This window comes from Colossoma macropomum, unplaced genomic scaffold (genome assembly GCF_904425465.1).
Source record: "Colossoma macropomum unplaced genomic scaffold, Colossoma_macropomum, whole genome shotgun sequence".
Lineage (NCBI taxonomy): Eukaryota > Metazoa > Chordata > Actinopteri > Characiformes > Serrasalmidae > Colossoma > Colossoma macropomum.
The window spans coordinates 19,904,502-19,930,979 of NW_023494788.1; the positions used below are offsets into that span (position 1 = coordinate 19,904,502).

At 40.6% G+C, this 26,478-nt stretch overlaps 1 protein-coding gene across 1 annotated transcript in view; it reads left to right on the forward strand.

Annotated features, from left to right (window-relative positions):
* Window positions 1-1,099: 1,099 nt before the first annotated feature.
* rapgef2 (Rap guanine nucleotide exchange factor (GEF) 2) overlaps window positions 1,100-26,478 on the forward strand; it is a 163,960-nt gene continuing 138,581 nt past the window's right edge. The window contains 1 exon segment of the mRNA XM_036568773.1: window positions 1,100-1,789. Within this exon segment, the coding sequence (XP_036424666.1) occupies window positions 1,721-1,789 (69 nt within the window). The 5' untranslated portion in view covers window positions 1,100-1,720.

Here is a 26,478-nt window from a genome sequence, read left to right on the forward strand (position 1 = left end):
GAAAATGTGCACTTGAACGCTGAAAGTGGATGTCTGGGATGTGGAGTGAGGGTTTATGGACTGATGAGTCTAAATTTGATATTTTTGGAAATAACAAAAGGCACCAAAGCAATGAAAGACTCTTCAAACCATGTCTGTAACCATTAATCAGGCATGGTGGAGGATCAGAGCAAGGCTGGGGATGTTTCTGGATCTGGATTTCGTGATTTGTTTTTGATTGAAGGCATCATGAAGGCTGAAAAGTACTAAAAATTCTAATACCCTCTGGAAAACATTGGAAGAAATTGGGAAGAAATTATTTCTAAAGCAAGATAGCTTAGAAGATCAATACTTACTTATCAAACAAAGAAGCTGCTGGTATTTTCAGAACAATAGACTGACCACCCCAGAGTCCAGACCTCAGCATCACTGTATGTGTTTGGGATTATCTGGATTGTGCGAAAGTGCAACCAACTTCTAAGACTGAACTTTGGATGTGTGGAAAAATGTCCATGCAGATTTCTTTGAAAACCTGAAAGCAAGTCTCCTCTGAGAAGCTGCAATAAGGACAAAAGATGGACACACTAAATGCTGAAAAATTCTATATTATATTTAGTTGTTGAGGCTTCTGGGGCTTTTGTCTTGGTGCTGAAAAGATAAATAACTTGTACTTAATGTCTATTTAACCGGAAATTAAACAAAAAATGAAGGGTGGTCTGACTGTTGCAAAACCATAATTAAACATGAAGTCGACTGAAAACCTTGTACTTCTGTTTACACTCAGCGGATGGCGACAGACCACGGCGTTTTCGTTGCATTGTTCTGCTCCGTCCGTGCTGAATACCTTATATTTTTCCCCACCCGTATTCCGACAACACCCCGCCTCCTGTGCTACGATTGGCTAATAGCATTCCTAGGTTTGGCTAGTAGTTCATACTCATCAGAGCCGTACTCACAAGCAGCCCGCCCCGCAAACCAATCGTAGCGCAGGACGCCGGAGCCTACTAGCCAATCTTGGTGCGGGAGGGCGGGATTTTTTTTACCGAAAACGGGTGGGAATAAAAATGAACGCTAGCTATCGTGGCTTGAATGGACTCGCCCATGTACGCTCTCCTGAGGCGGTCACCATGGTGGTGGGATACAACAGTCGAGACGGCAGGCAGTTTATCGCTTTTTCTGGTAGAATTAACAACCTGTTCGTCAATGAAGGTTTTTAAACCTCATTTGGTTTACGAAGAGGAGGGAAGAACGGTTAAGACGGTTAAGACGGTTAAGCTCGAGCCGTTTTGAAATGGAAACCCCCCTGAAATGGAAGAGCTAAGCGGCGCGAGGCTACGGCGGAGTGCTAAAAATGCTAAAAATGCTCTTTTTTCCCTCCTACGTCTGCAGCAACGGAAAAAATTGAGGGTGGCCCTGTCAGCACCTTTCAGCGACTAAATTAAAGTGTGCAGAGGCTTCCAGAGGGCCTGTCTGCTGGAGCTCATTCCCGAAGTCGAGCTGTAGAGTCGCGGCCGGGAAAGCGGAGTAAAGCCCGGGGCTCGGGCCGTGGCCTTGGGGAGAGAGAGGGAGTCTGCACGGCCGCTGGGGAGACAGACGGACAGCACCTTCTGCTGCTGTTGTTGTTGTTGCTGGAGCTTCTGGAGCTGTCGAGCTTTACGAAGGGACGGAGAGAGAAGTTCCTGACTGGACCCGGCTTCCTGCTCGTTTTGTTGAGCTGCAGAAAACAAACAAAACAAAAACAATGGCTTCGTACGTGGATAACAGCTTTCGGCAGGCGGTCATGGTGAATCCGGCTGAAAGGACGCAACAGGTCAGCCCTGTTAACCTTTTTAACCAGACGTTATGTCATGTGCAGGTTGTAGTGACTTGAAATGCTTGAAATTACCACATTTCCGCGAAGCTGAAGTCGGCTTCTTATTGGAATTTTGCCGTTCCACCTTAAATGGTGCAGCAGTTGCACAGTTTAAGGTAGAATGGGAAAATTCTAACACTGTACACTGGCATGTTTTTTTTCCTGCTAATTGGCTCAAGTGCCTACTGGAAAAGGGGCTGCAGTGTAACCCATTCCCGTTAACTCCTATCACCAGAGATCATCTTATACGCCGCTGATAGGACCTCTCTCTCCTTCTCTCCTACTCAGCCCACATATTTTCCAGGCCAGGTCTCTTCAAAACACTTCCAGTGAGATTAGGAACTGTGGGTTGAAGGAGTCGGATACAGTTGTGCCCACATGCTTTCTGATCAGAAGGTTTCTGCATGGTCCCACCCGTGAAAACAGCATTGCACCCAAAATTTAGGGCACAGCACGATTTCCCATCAGTGAATGAAGTGCACTCGTATCTTTTGCATCTTCTCCAGCATCTCTGCATCCCCTCCATCCTTTGTCAAGAGCATCAGCTCTAGCCTCATTACTGTTTTGCACATACACATTTAAAAAAGGTGGTTCTTTAGGGGTTCCTTAGTACTGGCAATGTTTTTTTAGGACAATGCCTACCGTATAGAACCATTTGTGTGCTTCAGTGGTTCTTTGCATGGTGAAATGGTTCTTCAGTTTGATGGAGAATGCGTTTTATAATGACCCTTTTGAAAATATTTCTATATAACATCAAAAAGGGTTCTTCTATTGTTACAAGGTTGACATAGTATCAGTAGCAGAACGCTTTTTGGTGCTAATCATGTTCTATATAGATCACATTTTCTATCAGTCTAAAGAACAGTTTCACCATGTAGATAACCATTTAAGCATGGAATGGTTCTAAAAAGATCCATTGTCTTTGCTAAAGAACCTTGAAGAACCACCTTTTTAAAGTGTGTAGCAACAGCTTTAAATCGATGTTTCTGCCTTTTTTTTTCGCAGTGTAATTGTCTCCACTTGCATTGACTGTGATGGTTTGGTGATTCACTGATCTGGACAACAATAGGCTGCCCCAATCAATACCAATTAAATGCTGTAGCAGACAGTTGTGGCCATAGAGCATAGGCTACTACGGGCTGCTTTGGCGGTCAGAGAAGCAGGACGAGGCCATTCTTTTATCACTCTGAATTAATATGAATAAACAAGGCCTTCTTTTATTTTGTCAGCTAAATGTCAGTACTCTCAACGCAATCTGTTTGCGTGCTGTCTTGACACATAACCTTGGCGAGTCAAAGGCAACGGACACAAAACTCCAGAGATTTTAACAATCAGTCTGTCTTAAGGCTCTTCAAGAGGCCTTTTTGACATGCTGAGGGTCGGCCTCGCCGTCTCTGAGACAGTCTGTCGAGCGGTCGCTTCTGTTTTTGAACGTGAGGGGTTTCTATAGGCCAGAGCTCTTCAAATCCTGGACCTTGAAATTATTCTACAGTGCTGGATTTTGCAGTTTAGATGTGACACTAGATGACCAATCATTTACATCAACAGATCAGAGAAGTACCAAAGAATAGAAGATCCAAGACTGGAAACTGGGCTCAAGGTTTGAAGACCTCTGCTTTGGGCAGCTCGTTGGTGCTCACATAAAGAAGCTTGGATATACGAAGCCCTAGACAAAGCAAAATGAGAACTGCTTCATCAATAGGGTTATCTTTACCTGGCTTTAAGCAGCACCAGACGGCAGAAGTAGCTGATGGTCAGTGTGGTATTCATTAGTGATTGCAATAGCTGGACTGAAAATTCAGTGCAGCTGCATTTCCCAGTGATTACGTGATATCCTGCGTCTGCTCCCACTGACTGATGGAGCCTTTAAATCAGTCACACTGCTGCACTCAGGCTTGGCCACCGTTCAACAGTCTCACTATTTCAGCCTCGCTGTTGCTGCTTGATTCAGACGGCTCCTTGAACAAGGGACAGCTCAAGGGCTTAAGCGCAGTATTAAATGTTGCTTTGATTTTACATCATCATAGAGACTCTTGCAGAAGGTGCAGTTAGATGCATGATGTAATCAGTCAGGTAACAAGGCCTTAGTCGCTCATCTAAAGCCTGACGTAGGTTAAACTAATGGAGCTGGCAGTCTCCTTATGGTGTGGCTGCACAGACTCTCTGGTGAGCATTAACGCGCTGGTGGCCGGGATGGATTTGGCGGTCTTAAAGGGGCTAATCTTACACTAGTAACAGTCTAGATGGAAGGTGCTTTGGGAAGTGGTGGGTGCTAAAGTGAGGAGCTTTTCAGCTTGCAGTTTTGGAGGGTAGAAGGTAGAGCTGGGCGATATGGCAAAATGTAATATCACTGTACTCTAAGAACTTTTAGCAGTACACAATATATTATATTCATTTCTAGTTGGAACAGACAAAGTAGTCTGAAAAATACTGTCAAACTGTGATGTTCAAACATTTCACACATTGTGCTGCACTAAATCCAATTTAATAGGACTAAATTTGCTCTCTTTTTAATCAGACATGCAGATAGCATGTGTTTTTAAGCATAGACAATATCCACAATTTCTTGAGAAAAGCGTGTTGTGAAATATTGTGATGTAATTTCTCACGATAACAATAAATACTGTCATACTGCCTGGCCCTAGTAGAAGGGAGTGCAGAGATTGGAGAGGTGGCATCTTGGCCATTTGTGGGCTTTCCCTTCACTTCCTTTTTGGACGTTTAGAGCCAGAAATGACAAATAAAAACAAAAAAAATCACCAAAAATTGTTAATGCTTGGATAAGGTGGAAAAGTTGTTTTATTGATAGAGGAGAAATGCAAAAAAAATGGTCATGGAAACAGATTTTTTGAATAAGCGATGATGTAATGTAACGAAGTTTGGCCTCTTGGACCTGTTTGCTGTGGTGATGTTCTCAGGGGATCGGTGGGAGATGACGAAGGTGACAGCGACTTCAGCCCTCATTAAATGGGCCGCTGCCCACTCTGCCTGGTGTCTCTGAGTCCTTAGGGCTACAGCCATGTACGGCTGCCAGAGGGCTGTCAAAACTGCTCTGCTGAGAGATAATAAAGGTTCAGGTCCTTGTATCGCATATGCCAGGCACAGTGAGTGAGACTCTTGTTTTGCGCCCTGCGTATTCAGGAATTTATGCATAACCACAATTGATGGAAACACTGATTAACTCGTATTTTCTTTTACTGACTTTTTTGAAAATTAGCTTAAAATCTTTTAATCATTTGAACATTAGACCTTTGGGAGCCTGCAGTTATAATAATAGGCAAAGCATATATTAGTAGTAGTGGGGTGCGACCGTGACTCGGCGGGATATGAGGGGCTGCCACCCCCCTTTGTTGTATGGGATTTACACTACCAAGTTGCTTTAGATGTATTGGGAGTTCCAGCAATTTACAATCATGTAAAAATGAATAAAATGAAACTCAGACTTTCTACTGAAGGTCTGCTGCATATAGAGCTACAATTACCTTTGTTTGTTCTGTATAAACAAATACGTAGACTAATCACAGTATACAGTGAAGATGCTTTATGCTTCATAGTTAAATTTTCATAATCAGCCCCTTCGTCTGCCCCAAGAGGTTTTAATCCACCATACCCAATGAACTTTTTTCCCCAGCTGGACCACTGGGCGAGGCTCCTGTTAAATATATCTGTTGGCGCCACTAGAGTTAAGGTGGGTAAGAAGTCCAGAAGCTGCTCCTCCTGGACTGATGTTGTCTTTCCTGTCTAGATCAGGATGGGGAAATGCAGAGGAGAGGCCTGAATGCACTCAGAGGAAAACAACATTTTATTTTAGGAAAGACATCTCCTGACCCTGTTCCCTCTTTTGTTGGCCACAGATCGTCCTTCTTTCCACAGTCATTGAGCTGCAGGTGCTTTATGGCCTGCAGACCATTTAGCATAAGCACACTGTGCTAATTGTCCCGTTGCGCTAATTTTTTGTCTCTGTCAACAGAGCCACAGCACTGCTGCTCTATCGGTTGTTAAATGCAATTGAACCCATGAAATATCCGCAGGCCATCATCTGGTGGCTTTCATTTTGTAAACACACCACTTTTCGGAGACACTGTGAAATTTGTGCCGTTTCCAGTAAAGAAAAACAGCTTTTCTACTGTGTGGAGTGATTTGCAGGCGTTTGCTTACTGCTCAGGGACCCTTTGTGTTTGCCTGAGCCAGAGCGTCTGTCCGTAGCTCGCACTCAGCCTGCCAGCGTAAGTGGAGTCACATGTTATTTTTGTGTTGAACGTGGAGTCAGTGTCCTCAAAGAAGTTTTGCACACACGCATACATAAACACTGCTTTCAGTGATGCTCATCTCAGCTTTATGCACAATGGGTAACTTCCCAGGGGTGTTAATGGCTGAGGCTTTCCTTTAGGGCTGGGAATCACTGGAGGCCACATGATGCAATATTATAATGATATTTGAGCTGCAGTATGATCCTATTGCTGGACGTATCTTACTTTTTTCTTGTATATTCCTTTTTCCTCCGAGGTCCATGTGTGGTTTTATATACCAAAACTGGTTGTACGTCATTTTTACATTAGAATTAAATTCAGAATTAAACAGGCTGTTTTTCTTGCTGTAAGACTGAAATATGTAAATGAGCTCAGTGCCAGGCTGATTGACTGCCCTGCATTATGCCTCATTCAAGAAGCAGTCCAGGCTAAAACGCTGCTTGTAACTAATCGTTAATGGGCAGGGCTGAACTGCTGTGAATTGCCTGAAATGTCTTGGTTGACCTCACAAAACAGTGACCGTCAGAACCGTTTTTGCCAGTTAGTTTGCATTTATGGACTGCATGGCCTGGGAAGTGATTGGTATGTTGTGACACAGTGTTCACATACTACAACATACTCTTTTATTAAAAAAGCAGGTAAAATGGAGTTTTACATGAAATGAGGCCTTGTAAGAAAAAGTATTAATTTGTCAAAAGATGTCTGTCTGAATACCTGTGGTTGGTTACTGTGCCTTCTAGACACTCAACGTTAGCATATGATATGTTAACAGAAATGTCTGGAATTTTTTAGAGTGCTCATTTGATAAGCAGCACTGTTGTGACTCTGAATGCTTGATTTTTGCTGCAATAGGCCTATTCTTGAATGGAATGCATTATATTGCAGCCTTATGCAACAGCGGAGGTCTATTGCAGAGGGTAGGACTGCGATAATGAATGTGCAGTAGCCTTTATAAACAGACTTCATAAACAAACTCACTGAGTCATCGTCCGTGTTGCTGCCTGTCCATGTGATTTTTAAATTGCACCATTCCAGCTCAGATGCTGACACTTAAAGAGCCCATGTCATGGAAAACTGATGTTCCCCTGGGTTTATTTTTTTCCTTTTTTTGCTGTTTATGATGAGTTCAAAGTAATATATAACCATTGTGCAAGTTACAAAATGTACCATTAACTCTGCATATAGTCCATATGTGAAAAACAAACTGTTTAAGCAGACGACTTTATATTCATTCTTACTGTGACGTCACAAACGTCAAATCATTGATGATTCATTCACCACCATTCGCCTGAACTTCATGCTGAGGTTGAAAGGGATATTTTAGCCTGAACTTCTTTCTGAATGAACAGGACAGCCAATCAGAACATAGCTCATTTACATATATCAGTCTTAAAGGCATAGTAAAAAAAAAAGCCTGTTTAATTCTAAGGGGTAAAGAGATGATGGAAAATAGTTATGTATAAATTAATTTTGACTGCTTCTGGTTCCTAAAGCCAGACAAACATGTGGGCCTCTCTTAAAAAAAAATAAAATACAAGAAAAATGTAGAATATGGGATTTATTGATGTATTACTAAAACAAATTATGATGCATCATGAAAACCACAGTTATTTAGAACTGGACATTTATATTTGGTTAGATTGGGCTTTTTTTGGCTGCTTAAATTCTGTGCAGAAAATACCAGGCTGGACTAACGTCTGAAAGGGGTGCTTCGCCAAGATTTTTAAAGGTAAACTGATTTGAATCAGGCCTGCTGACAGCCTGTTCCATTGGTGGACTATAAGTGTGTTTTTCTCTTTTTGTACACAACGACTTCTCTGTTGGCAAGGAAATCTAATAATGAGAACCAATGAGATGATCTTTATATTTGAGTGACCAGCGCATCTTCATTTAAGAATGCAGTCGTCGGTTGCTGACTGAAAAAATCTGAAGCTTGCTTTAAACGAATACAGCTTAAAGTGGTTCCACCCCTAAAGTACTTTTATTTTCCACGCACCAGCGTGTCAGTTTATTTGGTTGTTTTATGCTTGAGTTTCTTCTAAGCTTAAGAGGTAAGAACCTTCTTTCTTCATGCTTTTGCTATCGCAGAATGAGAGCTGACATGGGCTGTGCTTTTCTTCCAGGGAACTGTATTGTAATCTTGTTCGGTTGAAACCTTTGCTTTGAAAGCTCTAAATCGTATTCAGGTCCACAGCAACTCTGACTCACGTCGCATGATATGGTGCATTCAAACACATTTCAGTGTTGTTTGCATTTCTTTACAGTAGGCCTGCACAATGTATTGTTTATTGATGTTTAGATGAATCAGTGCATTCATTCAGTGAATCATCAAACAAATCATTCTGGTAGAAGAGTGTGGGCGATACTATGTGTTATTGTAGTATGTTACTACATAGTACACTTGATAAACGTAAATATATATACATAGTTGTGTGTGTGTATATATTATATATATTGATATATTATATATATTATATATATATAATATATATATATGTATCCATTGTTTGATTTTTCTTCTGTGCTTTCTTAAATAATATATTTTTAAATTGTTATCAGTGCTGTTTCAATTGTGGCGCTGATGTTCTGCTTGTGTATTTTGTCCGTTCCAACTTCTTTGCAAGGCTCAGAAATGCTAAATATCATGATACATGCTATTTTGTGTAAGTTATAAGTTTTCTGAGTAATATTATCCACCCTTAAAGGGAAACTCCACTGATTTTTCAAAATTTCGGTATAATTAAACAACTAAAAGCAAAGACATTCAGAGTCTTTTGATGTGAAATGCTGCAGAAACTTACAAAGGTGGAATTGTTCTTAGTGGTGGTGAGAGGCACCAGACGTCTGGCCTCGCACAGTGGTTATGAAAGCGCTGCCTGATGCCTAGAACTTTATTTTATGATGGTTTTCTGAGAAATGTTTGTGAGCAGGTCATTCTCAGGACATTGTAAGGCAAACTAGTCATCAAGGAAAACAATTTTTTTTCAGGTTTTCTACTATTTTACCATTATCAAAATAACACTTAAAACTTGGTGTAGGTTCACTGGTCATTTTGGCTAGTTGAATTTGCTGTTTTTACATTGCGAAGGTTTTGACCCCTGGTTGTGGTCACCACCACTATAACGAAACTAATGTTTCTCTACAATGAACTGTGTCACCACAAACCACCATAAATGACTTTGTTACATCTCAATACTTAAATTATACAGATATCTTTAAAAATTGGGTGGAGTTCCCCTTTAAGTCTAATCACAGTATGCTATTTTGTCCATGTTGTGCAGGCTCACTGCGTAGTCCTTATATTGTCAGCACAAGACTGTGTCTTGCTGAGTGCCTAGGCTTCAGGGTCATGGAGGTGAAGCAGACCATGAATATGAATGTGCATTTTGTGCCTGTCCCAAGGTTTCGATGTGTTTGATGCTAACTAATACTGGACTACAGGAGTGCTTAGCGGGCCCTGTCCCTTCCGGAGCTTCTTTTGATCGTGTGATCGGGTCTGCTTGTGTCTGCGATGCGCCTTGGCCCTATTTTGCTGTCAGCAGGGCTGCTTTGATCTCCTCCCATCTCTTTTCACTCTGATCCACTCGTGGCTGCTTTACTCTGATCTCTGTCAATGGAAGGGAACCTCATCCTCTGAAGAAACTGATAGGAAATATACAGGAAAGATCTACTGACTTGTAAGAATGTATAATTAATTGTACGTTAATGCATATTGTAAGTGAGGCCTCTATAGTTAAATTATGAAAGGCATTAATTAGTGTCTTTCAGTCAGTGCTGTGTGGCCCATAGCTGAACTGCTTTACTCAGCCACAGAGGTTCTTCATGAATCCCTGAAACGTCAGTTGAAAGTGCCACAAACACGCCTGTCACTCACAGCTTTTCTTAATGAGGGTTCCTACAGAGTTCTGACAAATCTCAGCTCACACGAGTTCTCAAATTATTTGTCAATTATTTTGTAGCATTTTTCCTTTTCGTCCTGTGCTGTATTTCCTATTGAAACATGGCATCAGAGAGGGTCTCTAAGCTAGGAATGAAGGAATACAAAATGAACAAAAAAGTAATTATGAAAAATTGTTTGATATGATGACTCGTGCTGAATGTGACTAGAGATGTTAACAACATTTACAAGATTAAAACAACAACAACAAAACCTATTTTGATTTTAGGTTGACTTCAAAGTGAATGTCAGACAAATGCAACATTTTAAAAATGCATAAATTACCATTCAAAAGTTTGGAATCACTGGTTGTATCAATCATTCTTGATAGTTTATATACAGTACTTATTTATGCGATGTAAGTGTAAATATTATAAATTGCCAAAAGCAGTTTTTACAGAGTTTTGAGTTATGTACTGTATTATACAATATTATTTTTTGAAACAGTAAGAGTAGCTGAAATGTGCCGTATGCTATTGTTTCAATTTTCAGTTTATTGGGGTATTCGGCCTTATGAAAGTACAACGTTTGAAACAAAAGCAGTACTTTGTAGTATCCTTATGGAACGCAGCGCACACAAGCTAATATATCGCTGCTGTCGGAAGAAACTTTGTATCTCAATTTTTGTTGTTTTTCAGTTTTTGGCATAATTTAAAAATGCCTGTTGCCCTTTACATTGTGTGTACATTTCAGGAAGAATAGACCAAAAGAAATTACCCATAATGACTTCGAAAAATGTTTTGTTCTATTGACTTGCATTTAAAAATAAAGTAGGTTTTTCCCTTCTTCTGTAAAGTTACCATTTTGGAGATACAAGATTTTCTTCCGACAACAGCGATATTAGCCCCAAGTGAACATGCTAGCCACAAGCTAATATGTTAAGCCCAAGGTAACATGCTAGTCATGATACAGTACAGTACAGTACAGTACACTGTGATACAATCTCAATTTTTTTTCCCAATTTTTGTTTTTCTGTGTCATTTGAGCACAGCAGCTACCCTTCACATCATGTCAAAATGTCATGATCAATGGACCAATAACTTTTCAGATGTGTTAAATATGTGTGATCTTCTCAGATTATTATACCATAAACAGTTTTTCTTATAAATTTAATGTATACAGTCGTAAACGTTCTTCAGAATTGTTATTTGTTTTGTGCTTTTGATGTCTTTGTGCAGCCCCAGCAGCCTTACGTGTTAGGATTTTCTGATGTGCACTGTTCCTGCTTCTATCCTAGTCGCATCTTTCTTTAATGCAGCTCTGTGAGATATTTTTAAAGCATTTGGGAGGGGAGACAAAGCCTTGTCGTTTCTCCTGCTTTGCCCTTCAGTGGAGAATGCCAGAGATCTGCATAATGCAGAGTGCTGAGGAGGTTTTGCATCACTTGCGCTACACGCCTCATGTTGTACACAGCCGCCTGGCAAACAGCACCCCCAGACCGCACACACATTCTTCCAATATCATTACAGAAATGTCAAGGCTGGTGAAATGTAAATCACCCTGAATTCATCTTTGTGAAATGCAATGGAAGAGCCAGAGACATTCTTTGTGGTGGAAAGAAAAAAGCAGGGGGAAAAAGTATCTTGACGAATTCCATGACGCTCATTGGTACTGCGAGTAGGGTGCATCTGCAGAAAAAGCAATGGTGAGTTAATAGTAGTGGTAACGTGGGCCCTGATCTGTGGCCCGCTGTTTTAACTTAGCAGCTTTAAAAAAACTTTCAGAGCTGTTCTCGGATCAGCTTCACGACAGTGGCTCCTGCTTATGCGAGTAATCCTTCCTGTGCCTGAACCTATTTGAGTGTGGTGAGTGTGGATCAAAGCATGAGCTGATTAATTACCTGATTAAGAGGTCTAGAAACCCCACAGTTCTGCTCCCGCACTGGGCAAAGGCTTGTTTACAAAGGCCTCCTTCTCTCAGGATGTAGGCCACTGTCCACAAACAAGATCCATAAACATGATCTCGGTGCACCGTCTCTTAGGATGGGTGGTTACGTTGATCATATGCTTCATTAAAGGGGATGTTTAGTTGCGACTAACTGTCAGTGGAAGCTGGTGTGGCCTGTAAGCCTGACATCAAGCTCTCTCTTCATTCAGGATTTGCTACGTCACCAGCAATTGGTCAAACTACCCTTTTTAGACTAACTTGTCTTCGTTCAGTCAGAGGCTAACGTTGGATGGCTTGCACTTACCGTTAATGACCTCTTTTCAGTCCCTCAAGCTGTAGTTTTTGGCTTCTAGGTGCTCACAGCCCAGCCGCAGTAGTGTAGACACATGAGCCTGGTATTGGATTCCACTCCATCATGGACAATGGCAGGCAGCCAGTTAGAACACTACACTCATGAGGTCATGTTCCTTCGTGCTCTTTATGGCACTATAGGCCTATGCTGCACCATATGTCTATGATGTACATTCCTTTTTTATGTAAGAATGTAGTATCGTCGGTGTCTTGGCCATATTTTTCAACATGGAAACTTTTCAGCCGTCGTAAACGGGGGTAATTCACAAAGTTTTTTTCCTTTATTAAAGTGTAATTTTTTTAAATGTGCATAATTAAGTGAAGGCATTCAAAGTGGTCTGATGTGAAATGCTCTGATCTAGAGAAACTCACCCAGAATAGTTCATAGTGGTGGCAGTGGGAACCAGACGTCTGAAGAGTTTAATGCTTTAAAAACCTTTTCCTTACAGAAATAGTTAAAAACGCTGTCTGATATCTGAGACGTTGTTTTACTGGAAGGTTTTATCCTTAAAGCCATTTTTAAAATATCAAGAGAGGGACATGTAAGGAAAGATGGGGTCCAAAGGAAGCATGTTTTTTCAGATGCACCTCTATTTTACCATTATCAGCATTACATATAAACTCTCAGAAGACTCACTGAGTTTGGTTAGTAAATAAAAATAAATAGTGAATAAATTGGCTACTTGCATCATAGACATTCCTATCAACACCACTATAAAGAAATCAGAGTCTCAATTTCATACCAAAGCACTCTGAACGACTTCGTTTACTTCTCAACGACTGAATTATGTAGACATTTTGAAAAATCTGTGAAATTCCCATGTGTACTGTGCAAAACTTTGAGCACTTGAAAGGTTTTACGAACAGACAAAATGGAGGCCAAAATGTTTGAAATAAAAATGCAGATATTTTGATAAAATTCCCGTTCAACAGAATTCACTTCTGCTTTTCTTTGTAGTTGAAATGGCCCTACGTCCAGCCTCCCTCTCTCGGCCCTTGTGTGCAAGTCTTAAGCTGATTGTAGGTGTAGAATGACCACCTCAATAGAAACGCTGTTTGTGTAATGGCTACTTTGAGCCTCTGTTTGGCTCAAGACGCTCACGTTCACAGACCTGTGAAAAACTGTGAAAAAAAAACATGCATGTAAGGTACACTTACTAATCCAATTCCCTCTGGAATGTCTGACTGTTTTGTTTGCATGTTGTTCCCTTTTTCCCTCCTCCCTTTCTCTGGTCTAGGTGTAAGAAGGCTCATTATGGTTTGGCTGAAGAACTACCTGATTTGAGCCGCTGCAGTTGTTCTGTGCAATATGGCAAAAATATATTATCGTGATACATTGTTTGTGATCTCGTATTGATGTATTGGCCACCCCTACACTATAAATCTTGATGCCAATCTGAAAGATTTCAGACTAGACTACAACACATCCTGCAACACCACCACAATACCACTCCCCCAACCCCACATGCGCGTGAATGGCTTTATTTCTAGTACAGCGAGATGACACTTCACCTTAGGTTACTGTGCAGATTTAAGACTTTACGTAGCTCTTTTCACCAGGTGAGGTAACGTCTTACTGCACACCTTAGTGTCTGTATAGTGTTAGGTAACTGTGGTCCAGCCATTCAGCTGACCAAGTCCACAGCCATGAAGAAAACAAGGCAGAATATTTTTAATGTGGGCTCATGTTACTAGCTCACCAAGCGAATTTCCATATGAAAGCAAAGCCTTGAAAGTGTCCGGATATATTGAGTTTGGAGCTGCAAGGCTTCCTGTCATAGACGGCATTTTAACTGAATTTGTGCCGAGGCCAGAGACGCTGCTTTTAGAATTAAAATTGGTATAAAGAGATTTTGTAGGTTGTTTTTTGTGTTTTTTGTGTTTATGTGTGATGCAATACAGGCTGAACTGGTGAATTTGAATGCAAAACATCATCACGGTTAGAATAACAAAAACATGTAAAATGTATCAGTATCCACCTTCGGCATGAGAATAAAAAGACACACACAAAAGAATATTTCTGAACAGAAAAATAAGAGATAGTTAACAGGAAACCAGATCCACAAAGAGCTCCACCGCCAGCACTACAGTGATTTTATTTAAGATTGGGAGTTTTTGTTATTTGAGTTGACAATTGATTCCGCCCAGTGACTGCTGGGATAGGCTCCAGCACCACCAACCGCCCCCCCCCAAAAAAAAAACCCAGAGGGATAAGCGGTTTAGGAAGTGTGTGTGTGTGTGTGTGTGTGTGTGTGTGTGTGTGAGAGAGAGAGAGAGAGAGAGAGAGAGAGAGAGAGAGAGAGAGAGAGAGAGAGAGAGAGAGAGAGAGTTGGCAGTTGAGAACTGGTCATTGCAGTCTGTCAGTAAAGTACTCTTTAACTGAAACAATTCTGCACTGTGAGTCTACAATAAAAATATAAAGTGATATTTGGTGATATTGGTCATCGGAATTTTTGCCACTTAAATACTGATATTAGCCTAAGGATTTTTAGATCGCAAAGGCCCTAATTTGATGAATAGGATGCATTACAGTAATGGGGTTTTGGCAGTAGCTATGTTGATGTATTGTGCTGACAGACAATGGGCTAAACAAATTGGGGAAAATATCTAATTGTGTGATTTTTCTGACAAATGTTGTGGCTATTTAAATTGCAATTACTGTATACAGTCTAGGCCTGCTATTCTGTCCAAAAAAAACAGCGTATTCACTTTTTCTGCCATAAGGCAGGCACACAGCACCGGTGGTGCAGTTGCTTTTGATCGGTCTAACTCATCTACAGGCGGTGTGTTTTTAGGTTATGTTTACCCGCTCATAGTTGTATGCATGAATTTAAACACCCCCAGTCAAATTACGTGTTTTGTTGATTTTCTAAGTGAAGGTTAACACAGCCTCTACAGAGAACAGACTTCTGCAAATAAGCAAATATTTAGCAAATAAGCAGCAATTGTGTATTAAAATGTGCTCTTCTCTGTAGAGAATGTGTTCACTTATTTTCACTTAGAAAATCAGCAAAGCATCATTTGCCTGGGGTGCCCAAACTTTTGCATGCCCATGTTAAATGAAAGACTGTTGTGGATGGTGAGGGTTATAATTAAAGTTGCAGATTTGGAAACTGCACTCAGATATAAAAGCACTGAATCTTTCATCCCTCACAGACAGCGCATTCAGCTCCTCGCACCAATGAGTTTGACATAACAATGCTGTAATGTTTTCTGCTGTCATTCACAGGATGTGATGACAGAGTACCTTCTAACCGCTACGCTTCTTGTTGGGAAGCTTGCTTGCTGTTTGATCCACATTAATGTTTTACACTCTGAACGCTGCCCACGTTTCCAGGTTAAGACTTGCTGCAGGAAAGATCGTTGGACAGACGTGTTGGTGCCTGTTGATTTAGTGCCCTTTAGGCAAAAACATGCAAGCAAGATAATGATCACTTGCAGCCCATTACATATTTTGAACCAGACAGTAATTCAGCCTCAGTCACGATAACCATTTACTGTGGTCGTTCTTAAGGCTGAGATGTGAGTATCACTTTCTCTGTGGTACACAGTGCTATCAGATATGATAAGATATGCTTACACGAACATAGCGTTATCTTTATTGCATGTGGTTTTATGATAACGGAATGTGCTTCAGTCTCAGATATATACAGGTGGTTACTGCTGCTTGTGTACAGTCTTTAAAATCTTAAATGCCTCTTAGTGATATCTTTATATGGAAAGGGAAAAAATAAACATCGCAAATTAGAAAGAATATAAACGATTAACAGATTAACTGTTAATTGACAACTGTTCAACTAATGCGCTCGCTTAATCTTTAATTTCATTTCATTTCCAATAAACAGCTATTCCTGTTTGAATAGGTAGGTTTATCATTCAGGTTGAGGTATGTTTTTGAATTTAGACCAATGCGCGCTACAGGCAATAGGTTTCGTTCACATGAAGAAGAAGCGTGCAGCTAGAAATAGTGCTGTTTGATAGCACTTTTCAGGATGACGATAGTATAAAAACAATGATGTATCATATTAAAAGGAAACGTCCATAAGCCATAAACAGAACTGTTTTGTCCATGTTATTTGAGAGAAAGTGTGACACACAGCGGTGCCAGGAAATCACACATCAGAGTGCCAAATTATAGAGAAGGATGTGGTGGTTGGCGGCAGCTAGAACTAGTCATGGCATTTATGTTCGTTTCAGTTTAGGCTACTAATTTGTGGTAAATGCAACCTTAGAACTTAAGAATATAGAATCTTTCAAAGTATATTGCAGTGATTTGGCCACTTTAGGCTTCTACTTTAGTAGCTGCCTACAGTGGAGAAAAAGACAGTTCAATTGTTTATCACAATTATTTATATGGCAATTAATGATCAGCTAAAATTTCATGGTCACGATAAACCTACTGATGACTAATGACGATTGATTGTTGGTCAAAAGAATTTGCCAAAATTTGCATTCTTATGCTTCTAATTAAACTTGGATCATAAATATGACCTTCATTTCTAATTTGTGGCTGATTAAAACTGCATCTAGTAGGTGATAAAGGTGTGGCGATTTGTGTGCAGAATTAACAGATATCCATAACGGTGTTCCAAGATTTATAACTGTGTCACAGACACTCCCCTCAAGCTCTTCCTAGCGGCATTTCTTTTGTCTTTTAGGAAATATGAATTGAGCCAAATCTACCATGATGCAGTTTTTAGATGTCATGTGTCTATGAGCTTTAAGAGTTGTCAATATTTTAATGGAATTAATACTGACTGCTCAGTCTGAGAAAGAAAGAGATTTTTTACAATATGTATAAGATTGTATGCAAAAGTTTTGGCACCCTGGGTCAAATTACATGTTATTTTTCTAAGTGAAAATAAGTGAACACATCCATACAGAGAACACACTTCTTCATATCGCACATTTTTATGCATACAAAAAATAAAACATAAAATGTGGCTTGTGCGAAGGTTAAGGCATATTTTATATTTTTATGTTTGAGTTTTGTTTCATTATGTTAAACTCAGAAAATAAATAGACATTGTGCTATATTGTGGAGGAGAAAATGTCCAAGTTCCCTGTAGAGGATGTGTTAGCATATCAACAAGTGTTATTCAAAATTGTGCATACAATTGTAAAAATCTAATAAAAAAAAACATGTCCTGTCTGCTGTTGTTCAAATGAAAAAGTCGTCTGCTCTGTGTTTCTCAATGGACTGTAGTCTCCAGATGGATCTTTCACAGGATTGATTGTATCTCTCTTGCTCACTTCAAGGCTTTGTGTGTCTAAATTTGGTCTTTCTGATCTTGTTTGCGAAGCTTTGCTCCGTCACATTAAGTACAATTGTGTGACTATTTCAGTTCTAATACCCTGCGCCTGATAAACCCAATTAGCTAAAGCCCCTTCTTCACTGGTCTGTTCTGTTTGAATCTGATCAGTGGGGCGTCTCAAACTAGGCTAGAAAGAAAGCCTCCGTGTGGAGCTACTGTGAACATAACCCAGATTTACTTTCAGCAGCATCCGTTGCCATAAGGTGGAGAGTGGCAAGGTCCACTGATAATGATTTATTGCTCATGTGAGGGTTGTTATGAGTGATGCCTTTTAGAGTAGCTGTCTAATCTCATCAGTTGGAGCACATGTAACTCATTAGGTCTCAAAAGCGTTTCAGATAGAAAACCAAAAACGAAACGGACACTCGAATGATAAGTGGGGTTCTTTTTTGTAATAACTGATAGAGTGAGGGCTGCATATGCTGGTGGTAACCATGACTCAACTGAACCGCTGCTGTATTGTGTTACAATATTGTGTTTTGTCATCTTCAGTCTAAGCGTGAGGCCGCCATCTGCACTCCCCGCTATGTGGGTGTCGGTGCGTTCTTATAAATGTGTCCAACCCGCAGTGTCTTTGAGTTAAGAGCATGTTTGTGATTTGCATAATCAACGACGATGGCTAATGGACATCCTTTATAACCCCCGCCAGCGCAGAAGTTATCATTATGGTAATAAAGGTGGTGCCGATTGTAGTCGAAGGTGGAAACAGGCCAGCCATTCATGAGACCCCCTCCTACACCCCGACCCCTCCCCCAAGCTTTGAAGGACTGAATGAGTGTGGGCCCCATACAAAGAAGCCCTGTTAAAATCAACAGCGCTTGTTGGAAACAATCAGCATCACCGTAATTGTGCTGTGGAATAAAGTTATTGAAGAAAGGCCGACATGTGGGGCGAGTCTGAAAATCACAGAGAACCATGTTATGTAAATTTGAAGCTCATAAAGTAGAAAACGTCAAGCAGTTCTCTTAGGATATGACATGTGGAATTAGTTTGCTCTATTTTTCCCGTTCCAGAACAGTGATGTTGAATCTTACTGTACGTTTTCATACTTAATTGGGAATTCCACCAGCTTTTCAGAAAATCTATACGGTAAAAATGGATGAGCTTGTACAGAAGTAGGGTGTTAGCACACCTGTTTGGCAATATTTTGGTTTCCAACCAGACGAACACGGAGAAGCGTTAGATGTTAACAGTGATACATGCCGTCTATGCAGAAAACTAAGTAAGTACTTCAGCAAGACAGCGGCGCCTGAGATGTATAATAATGTTAATTGTGGATGAAACAGTCTAGGGGGTTAAAGACTATAATTCTAATAACATTAATAATAATTTGTAGCACGTAATGCGCTACCCCGGGCTCAAGGAGGACGCTGGAGGCGTCACCTTGTCACCTCTGCCAGCTTGCAGCTTGGCTCGGGACTCGCTCCTTGCTCTCGTGCCTCTTGTGTCAGGCACCGTCGTCCTCCTCCTCCCACCGTCACTCAGTTCCCTCGGCGGAGCTCGGGCTTTGCGCTTTGCAAACCCCCCCCCACTCACTTGAGTTTTCTTTGTGAATTAATTTTTAACACGATAATACACAACGTGTATGTAGACACAACGTACTAGTAGAGCCATTTTTAAAAACTGTCATCAAAAATTCTGAATACTTTGAATTTTATTCAACATTTCACACACTGCATTGCACCAAATCCAGTTAAACAGCTGTAAGTGTGCTCTATTTGTAATGAAATGTGCAGTTGGTCAGTGATCTTTAAGTATGGGCAATATCCATGATCAAAAAAAACATATCACTATTGCAAAAGTGACCACAGTGACGATAAAATATTGCTACAGCTACTGTGCAGTTTTCTATTAAAACACTCCTAAAAAATACTATTCCTCAAAGAAACAACACTGAATAAAATCTCCTCTGTGGGGCTCCCAGATCCATTTATACTTGCACTGAATTTTAGACTTTCATGAAAATTATACTTTCACCAAGCACTGCAGTCGTGTGTTAGCAATTGGATGTTGAACCACACTACATATTGTATGTACTTTTGCATGTTGTTACACCTCTCTTTCACTTACGCAAGACGTTTAAGATCTGGCTTTGAAGTGTTTGAAGTGTTTTTCTCATGACGAACCCTTCGGGAAGGTTCCTACTACTTCATGGTTTTAAGGAAATCCGAAAAAGCCAATGACATCAGTTCCTGTCGTGTTTCAATTGTGGACCCACATCCTGAGGATGCAGTCTGAAATAGCTCGGTTCTCCACGCACCCACACTGCCACTCCGAGCGCTCAGGGTGGGATCACACAGTCACTTGGTAAACAGGAAGTGCTATTTCAAAACTCTGAACTCTAGATTTAACAATCCATTAAAACAGTGCTAACAATAGAAACAACAACAACAACAACAACAACAACAACATAGCTTTCCATTTCCAGGAGTGGCGCTCCCAGCCATTGATGCTCTGTGCAGAGGCAGTTCATCTGGTTCTTGTGACTGTGTTGTTTGATAGGTTTTAAAACTCCTTTGCTGGGCGCTCACTGTTGTGTAAAGTTGCTTTATCACTATTAATAATCATTTGCAAGTCCTTTCTTAGCATCTCCTAGGCTGCCTGTGTTGTTAATTTAACACTTGGAGCCTCAGGGAACCAAAGTATGTCCTGTAAATAACTTTCCCATGTCCAATAACAGGCTGATGTATTTTGGGTGGTCTTCATCACTAATGTGGCTTGTCCTGCCCACATAGCTTTAACTGAACTGTGTTCCACAACAGTCTGGTTCTCTTTGGAAAGTTGGGAAAAGTTAACAACCAAGTGAAAACTAACCTAGCACACATAAACGAACTGTTAAGCTGGATTATCTGTCTGTCTGTCCTTCGTCCGTTTGTTTGCCTATCCGTTCATTTGTTCACCCATCTGTCCGTCCATCCACCTGTTTGTCCAGCCAGCCATTCATCCAGAAGTAATGTAAATTAAAGCCTTATCTTCTTCAGGATGTTGCTATAAGCTGGATATTGTTATTAGTGCATCATGGACATTGTGTAGCAGGCAGGGAGTGTTGGACTGAGAATCTTTAGAATATTAGTTCCTCGCCCAGCCGTTTAGTTTTATTCAGGCTTTGCTGGATGTTTAATATAGCATAACCTTTAGTATCAAACATTTCATATCTTCTACACTGTTTCTGCTGGGAATTAAAGCACTTGTCTGTTAAAGGTGGTAGTTATACAGTCTTGTACAAACGTTTTGGTACCCCAGGCCAAATTTTGGAAAAATGGATATAAGTCAACGCATCCTTTTAAGAGAACACACTAATGCACAGTAAAAAACAAAAAAAATCTTTTACATTGCCATCTGAAAGATGTGCTGTATTCAGCTACACATTTCTTGCATTTTGAGAATGTTTGAAGAATATTCAGTGTAATTTTAGACAACAATAGATGATCTACAGATGAGAACTGGTTGCTTAATAGTGCCGCTGGACCACCGCTTGGTCATATGATGCCGGTCAGATGATAAAGACGCTATGGATAACAGGGTTTTCTCTTTGCACTGCACTGTACTTGTCGGTTTCTCCTGAGATTTGGTTTAAAACTCTTTGCGTGTAAAAGATATCTGGCCTGTACTTTATAAATTATAATAAACAAATTAAAATAAGCAAGCACAGATCCAACTATTTGATATATGTGCATAAATCTGAGCCTCCCGTTGGAAGTGCAGTGGACATTTTTTTTTTTTTTAACGGTTTTTCTTTTTCCAAGACACATTGCAGAAACGGGAGGGTTTTATTTTATCCTTGTTAAATTGTTTGCCTGTGTTTCTTCTGCCTCTCCCCCAATTTATATTCTGTGCTTTAGATCGTCTTCAAAGGAAGCAGACTTTGTACCCCACAGGCTTAAAATATGCAGCCAAATACTCTGAATACTCACAACCCAACCCTTTGTCTGTCCGTTCCTCAGCAACCAAGGTGCATTATAAAGGAGGAAATAGGCCCTGGAAAGGGAGGAATTGCATGGTGCATTTGGGCAACCTGAGAATGCCGCTAAATGCTGACCGATAGCAGTGAAAAAGGCCGTCAAAGAAAGTTTAAAAAAAAAAGAAAGCAAAAATGCTGAAGCTCAGCGGAATAAATTGGGTTTGAAAGGCTCCACAGACCCAACAGTGTCTTTCTGCTGGCTCTCAAGCAAAACTTCATCTCCCCTCCATGGCCCGGGCCGTGCTTCATCATCGCGATAGTGCAGAGTAATGCAGTTGTGTTCTGCCTGCATCAGCATGGATGATTGTTCATTTAATTGTCGAGGGGAGAGAAAGGACAGCGTGCCCCGACATAACCGGTGCTCTCCTTATCCCATTAGGCCATTTGCTGTTTGTTGATTAAGTTATATGTCAAGGGGAGCGCTGTAATCGCGTCTGAAATGTCCACTGCGGAACCTTTCAGAACCCTGTCCGCCATCTCCAGCAAACTGTTACGTCTGAAATTGCGTAGCATGCATTTGGTGATCTACTAATTCATCACATCTGAGTTTAAAGGAATAGTAGGGCAAAAAATAATGATAAAATTGCACAAAAGTATAAATTCATATATCTTCAGGCTTCTGTAGATGCTACTACTGTTATTTTTAGCTATGTTACATACTTTTATCCATTTTTATAGATAGAATGGTTTCATGCATGCATGTCAGAAACCGCAAACGCAAGTCTGAGATTACTTAACAACTCTACATGATTTTAGTTAGGCATATAATGATTTGTGCTATGTGGCATCATCTGATTGCGACCACTAACCCTCGCAGATTGATGACAACGTCACAGATTACGGGGGACAGGGTCCGGGGGCATGGTGTCAGGCTGAGATGTGAGGCGAGGGTAGGCAGGTCATTTCAAAAGAAAATCTGCCATGCAAACGTAAACCGGAGAAAATAAACATGCTTTCTGGTCAAAATATTATAAGCTAACTTTGTTCTTGGTGTGGTTTGGTAGTTTTTTGTTTGGTTTGGTAGTTTTTGCTGCAGGTAATCCATAGGTTATTAAATCACAAGACTTCACTTCTTGTTAAAATAATAAAATAGCTAAAGCTTAATTGTGTGAAGTAGCGTAAAGGTCATTGTCACAGTAGCAATGCATTATTTTTTGTTTTTTAAAAACTGGTGTTAAACGTTCTGCCCCACGATATTACTGAATGTCCTAAAGCCAGACCACATATCAGGGCTGTTTTGAGGGATGGATTAATATTCTTCTTTTAAAGTTACACCAAAGAGAAACTTTTTAAAACATTAATTGAATGACATATGTTGTAGAAGACCGGTAGGTCATGGATCCCATAGAATTAAAAAGCTGAGAACAAACCACTTGGTGGTTAGGGTACTATTTTATGGTCATTGTATCAAATATATCATTGAAAATGTCACTGAAACTTAAAAACAATACTGCAGTGTCAAATAAAAATATCAAAAAAGTTTGGATGCCCCCAGTCAAAGTCCATGTTAACATTAGTGTTATACGTATCGGCATCGGCACCGATACTGGCACTTAAACGGTGTTGGGGATAGCGATACATATGACGGATACCACAAAGCAATTTCTGACGCGTGCATACGACCAGTAGACAGAACTTAACAACACATTGGCGGAGTGGGACAACAAGCCGCACGCTAACGGAGCCGCTTACCTGTCACTCATTTGCTGCTGTGTGGTCACGTACAGTCTGAGTTACTGTTCCTGATAGAGCGGAAGGTACCGTCTGACTCTCAACGAGCATTTAGCCACGATTTAGCCTTTTGCATAGCAGCCTACCTGCTGAGCCTGTACAGCCACTAGCCCCGCCTGCGGGGAACCTCCGTCGGTCAGCTGTATCACTCAGCAGTGAGGAATATAATCCAACAAGTCAGTGCCATATAGCCAAGCTGAGTGTGTGTTATTTGTTACACAGACCATATATTTTACCAAAAAAAATTTTTTTTAAATGTAATTGTGTAAATATCAGGACTCAGGAGTGAGTTAGGTTAGATGGAGTTAGTATCGGTATCTATACTCAGTATCGGCTGATACTAAAGGATCAGGTATAGGTGTTGGTATCGGAGGAAAAAAGTGGTATTGGTGCTTCTCTAGAGAAGTTGTATTTGATGTTTGATTTTTTTTCCCCCAAATAAGTTAAACTCCATATTAAAGTTTGTTTTCTGTAGAGGATGTGAACTTAAAAATCAAAATGTAATTTGACCAGAGGTATGCAAACATCTGCATATGGCTTTATTTTGCCCATTTTTCATCATCGTGTCCAGTGCAGGCAGCTGTTGGCCATTACTGACTAAAATTTAGCTGTAAAAACAAGACTTTGAATGACAAAAATGCTGCACAGAAGTGCACATACACTTGCATAGACATGCGGATGCACAATCAGAATGCAACTGACAAAATCCGGATAGTTGTTGCCATCTTTGCGTGCAAGAGATATCAGATGTTCACTTCTGTGTGGGTGGAGCATCTGAGGTTCAAGTCCCCCCTGACTGCCCGTTTGGCCCCTTTTTCTCTTTTTTTATCTCCTTGAGATGATTTCAGTCCTGAATTATGTAACATTAGGGTTGATAACAAGGTTGCATAAATTTTGGTCGCTTTGTGTGAAGCAGATAGAGCAAACTTGATCTGCCCGGACGCTTGGCTTTGGTCCCAGCTGTGGAGCGCTGCGATGTGGTGGAGTGCGGTTTCAGAAGTGCCTCGTTGTTTGAACATTTCGCCGAGTCCCCCACAGAATGTGTTTTGCGGTTTGTCGGTGACTCGCGGTTCAGAGAGCGGAGAAGGTTCTCGGCTTCTGTTGCAGTGCCAGAACCGACCACAGGCTCAGAAATAAACATGCAGATATGTCGAGGTTGCAGAAATGTAGCCAACTGTTTGTTTTTTCTTTTGGTTCAGCTGTAGTGTGCATTCATTTCAGTTACATTACACTCAGTTCAGTTCAAACAAACAGATCTCGCATCCTTAACTTGAAGGTGAAAGGCGTGATGATTATCTTTGGAGTTGATCAGGTGTTTTGAAGCCAGAGCAAACACTAATCCATGCAGGGCCGCTGCATCCCCGGGAACTGAGCTGAGGTCTACTGATTCATAATCAGGTTCTCAGGTTTAGATAATGCAGTGCAATTTAATGCCAAGTATTTTAGACTGAGAGCATTAATTTAACTCAAAATGAATTCGAACATGTTCATCATTTGTTCCAGTTTATCCGTTTCCCTTTTATTCCAACTTAGAATCAGCAAAGGCCAAATAATAAACCACAGCCTGTTGATATCATTCAGAGGGAACTGTATCCCTGGTTTTGTAGCGTATTGATCAGGCAGAGCTGTTTCTGCGCTCTCGGCTTTGCATAGTGGCAGTTCTGCTGTGGCCCTGCAGCCTGCCGCCTCCTCAGCCTGCATTATTTAACACACGTGTTCTGCTGTGTGATGATGCCGGTGCTCGCAGCTGTTGGGAGGCCTAATGAGATGTGCTCTGTCGTTTTCTCTTGCGTTCGCTGCTCTGTTGTGAAGTTCAGAGAAAATCATGTGGTTGGAGGGGTTTTACTGTGGACAATTTGTAAGATCTCTCTCTCGCTTTCATGTTCAAACCGGTTTGTCTGATCAGGTCAGCATTTTGGCATTTCAACTTTATGGTAGATTGCATAACTTTTGCCCTTAAACATAGTGTAACGCAGTTTGGAGAAGCGTGTATTGACCAAGACTTTACTCAGACTGTTTTGCCTGGTTCTCAGTGATAGTTAAAGCAGTAGTTAAAGCAAATTTGCACAATTTATCACCCCTAACCTAAATGTAGTCAAGCAGCTAAAATATGTTTAGGCCTGTCACGATCATGACATAGCTGTGGATTGAGCCTTTGCAATGAAAGAAGCATTCTGAGATAATTGTTTCATATTCTTTATTTAAAATAAAGGGGTCATTAAAATGTAAATACAGCATAGTTTGGCTTTTTCTTGTAAACGGTTCTACAGAATAAAATAGAAAACACTTCAACAAATCGTCTAAATGGTGATGAAAATGAGAAATAGTAAATAAATAATTAAAAACGCTCTTTGTCCCCTTCTTCTCATATGGCGGTTAGCACAGATGCCTTCAAACAGCAGCAGATCAACAGTGAGACAAAAACTCTGTCTGCTGCACAAACTTAAGTCTGCTATTCAGGAGTTATGTCCACCACACACCCATGCTTTACATATTAAAAAATGATATAATTTCCATTGTTATAGTGGAGGTGCTCTGGAATTCAGATAAAGATGCCTTTAGCAAGCTATTTCAAATGAAAGTGGTTTTCTAGTTCTCTGTCAGTTCTCTTTCTCAACATGGTGATTTTTGCATTTGAAGCATCGTCAGTGTTATTGCGTTAATTCAGAAACATAAATAAAATGGGAAAGTCTGTACAAAAGAACTCTTTCTTTCAGTTTTTCGACAAAGAGACTTTGTCGAAGACAAAGACTTTTTTTTTGTCTTAATGTTTTTTCGGCTATCTTTCATGTGCTAATACAGGGTGATTCAAAAAGATTCATCCGATTTCAAAATGATTTATTTCACTTGTAAATCGTTACAGGACAATGCAGTAAATTGTAAATGGTTTAAATGAGCATAAAGTTTATTATGTAATTTTACAAGAGCTCAATATGAACCTCCTCCAGCTGTACGGACAACATCAACGCCATAGTTAAATTCATCCCATACTCGATTGAGCATGTCAGGTATCGCTGTACTCACGGCTCTTTCACTGAGATTTCAGAGATTATCCATTGACCAATGACAAACGCTCTGAGCTGTTGGAGGTTCACTCCCCACGAAAATCACGATGCACAGTTATGACAGATTCACTCCTTATTGAAGTGGAGAACGCAGAACGTTTTCTGCTCAGGGGTTGGATCTCCTCGCAGACTGAAGGGAGCCATCTTCCG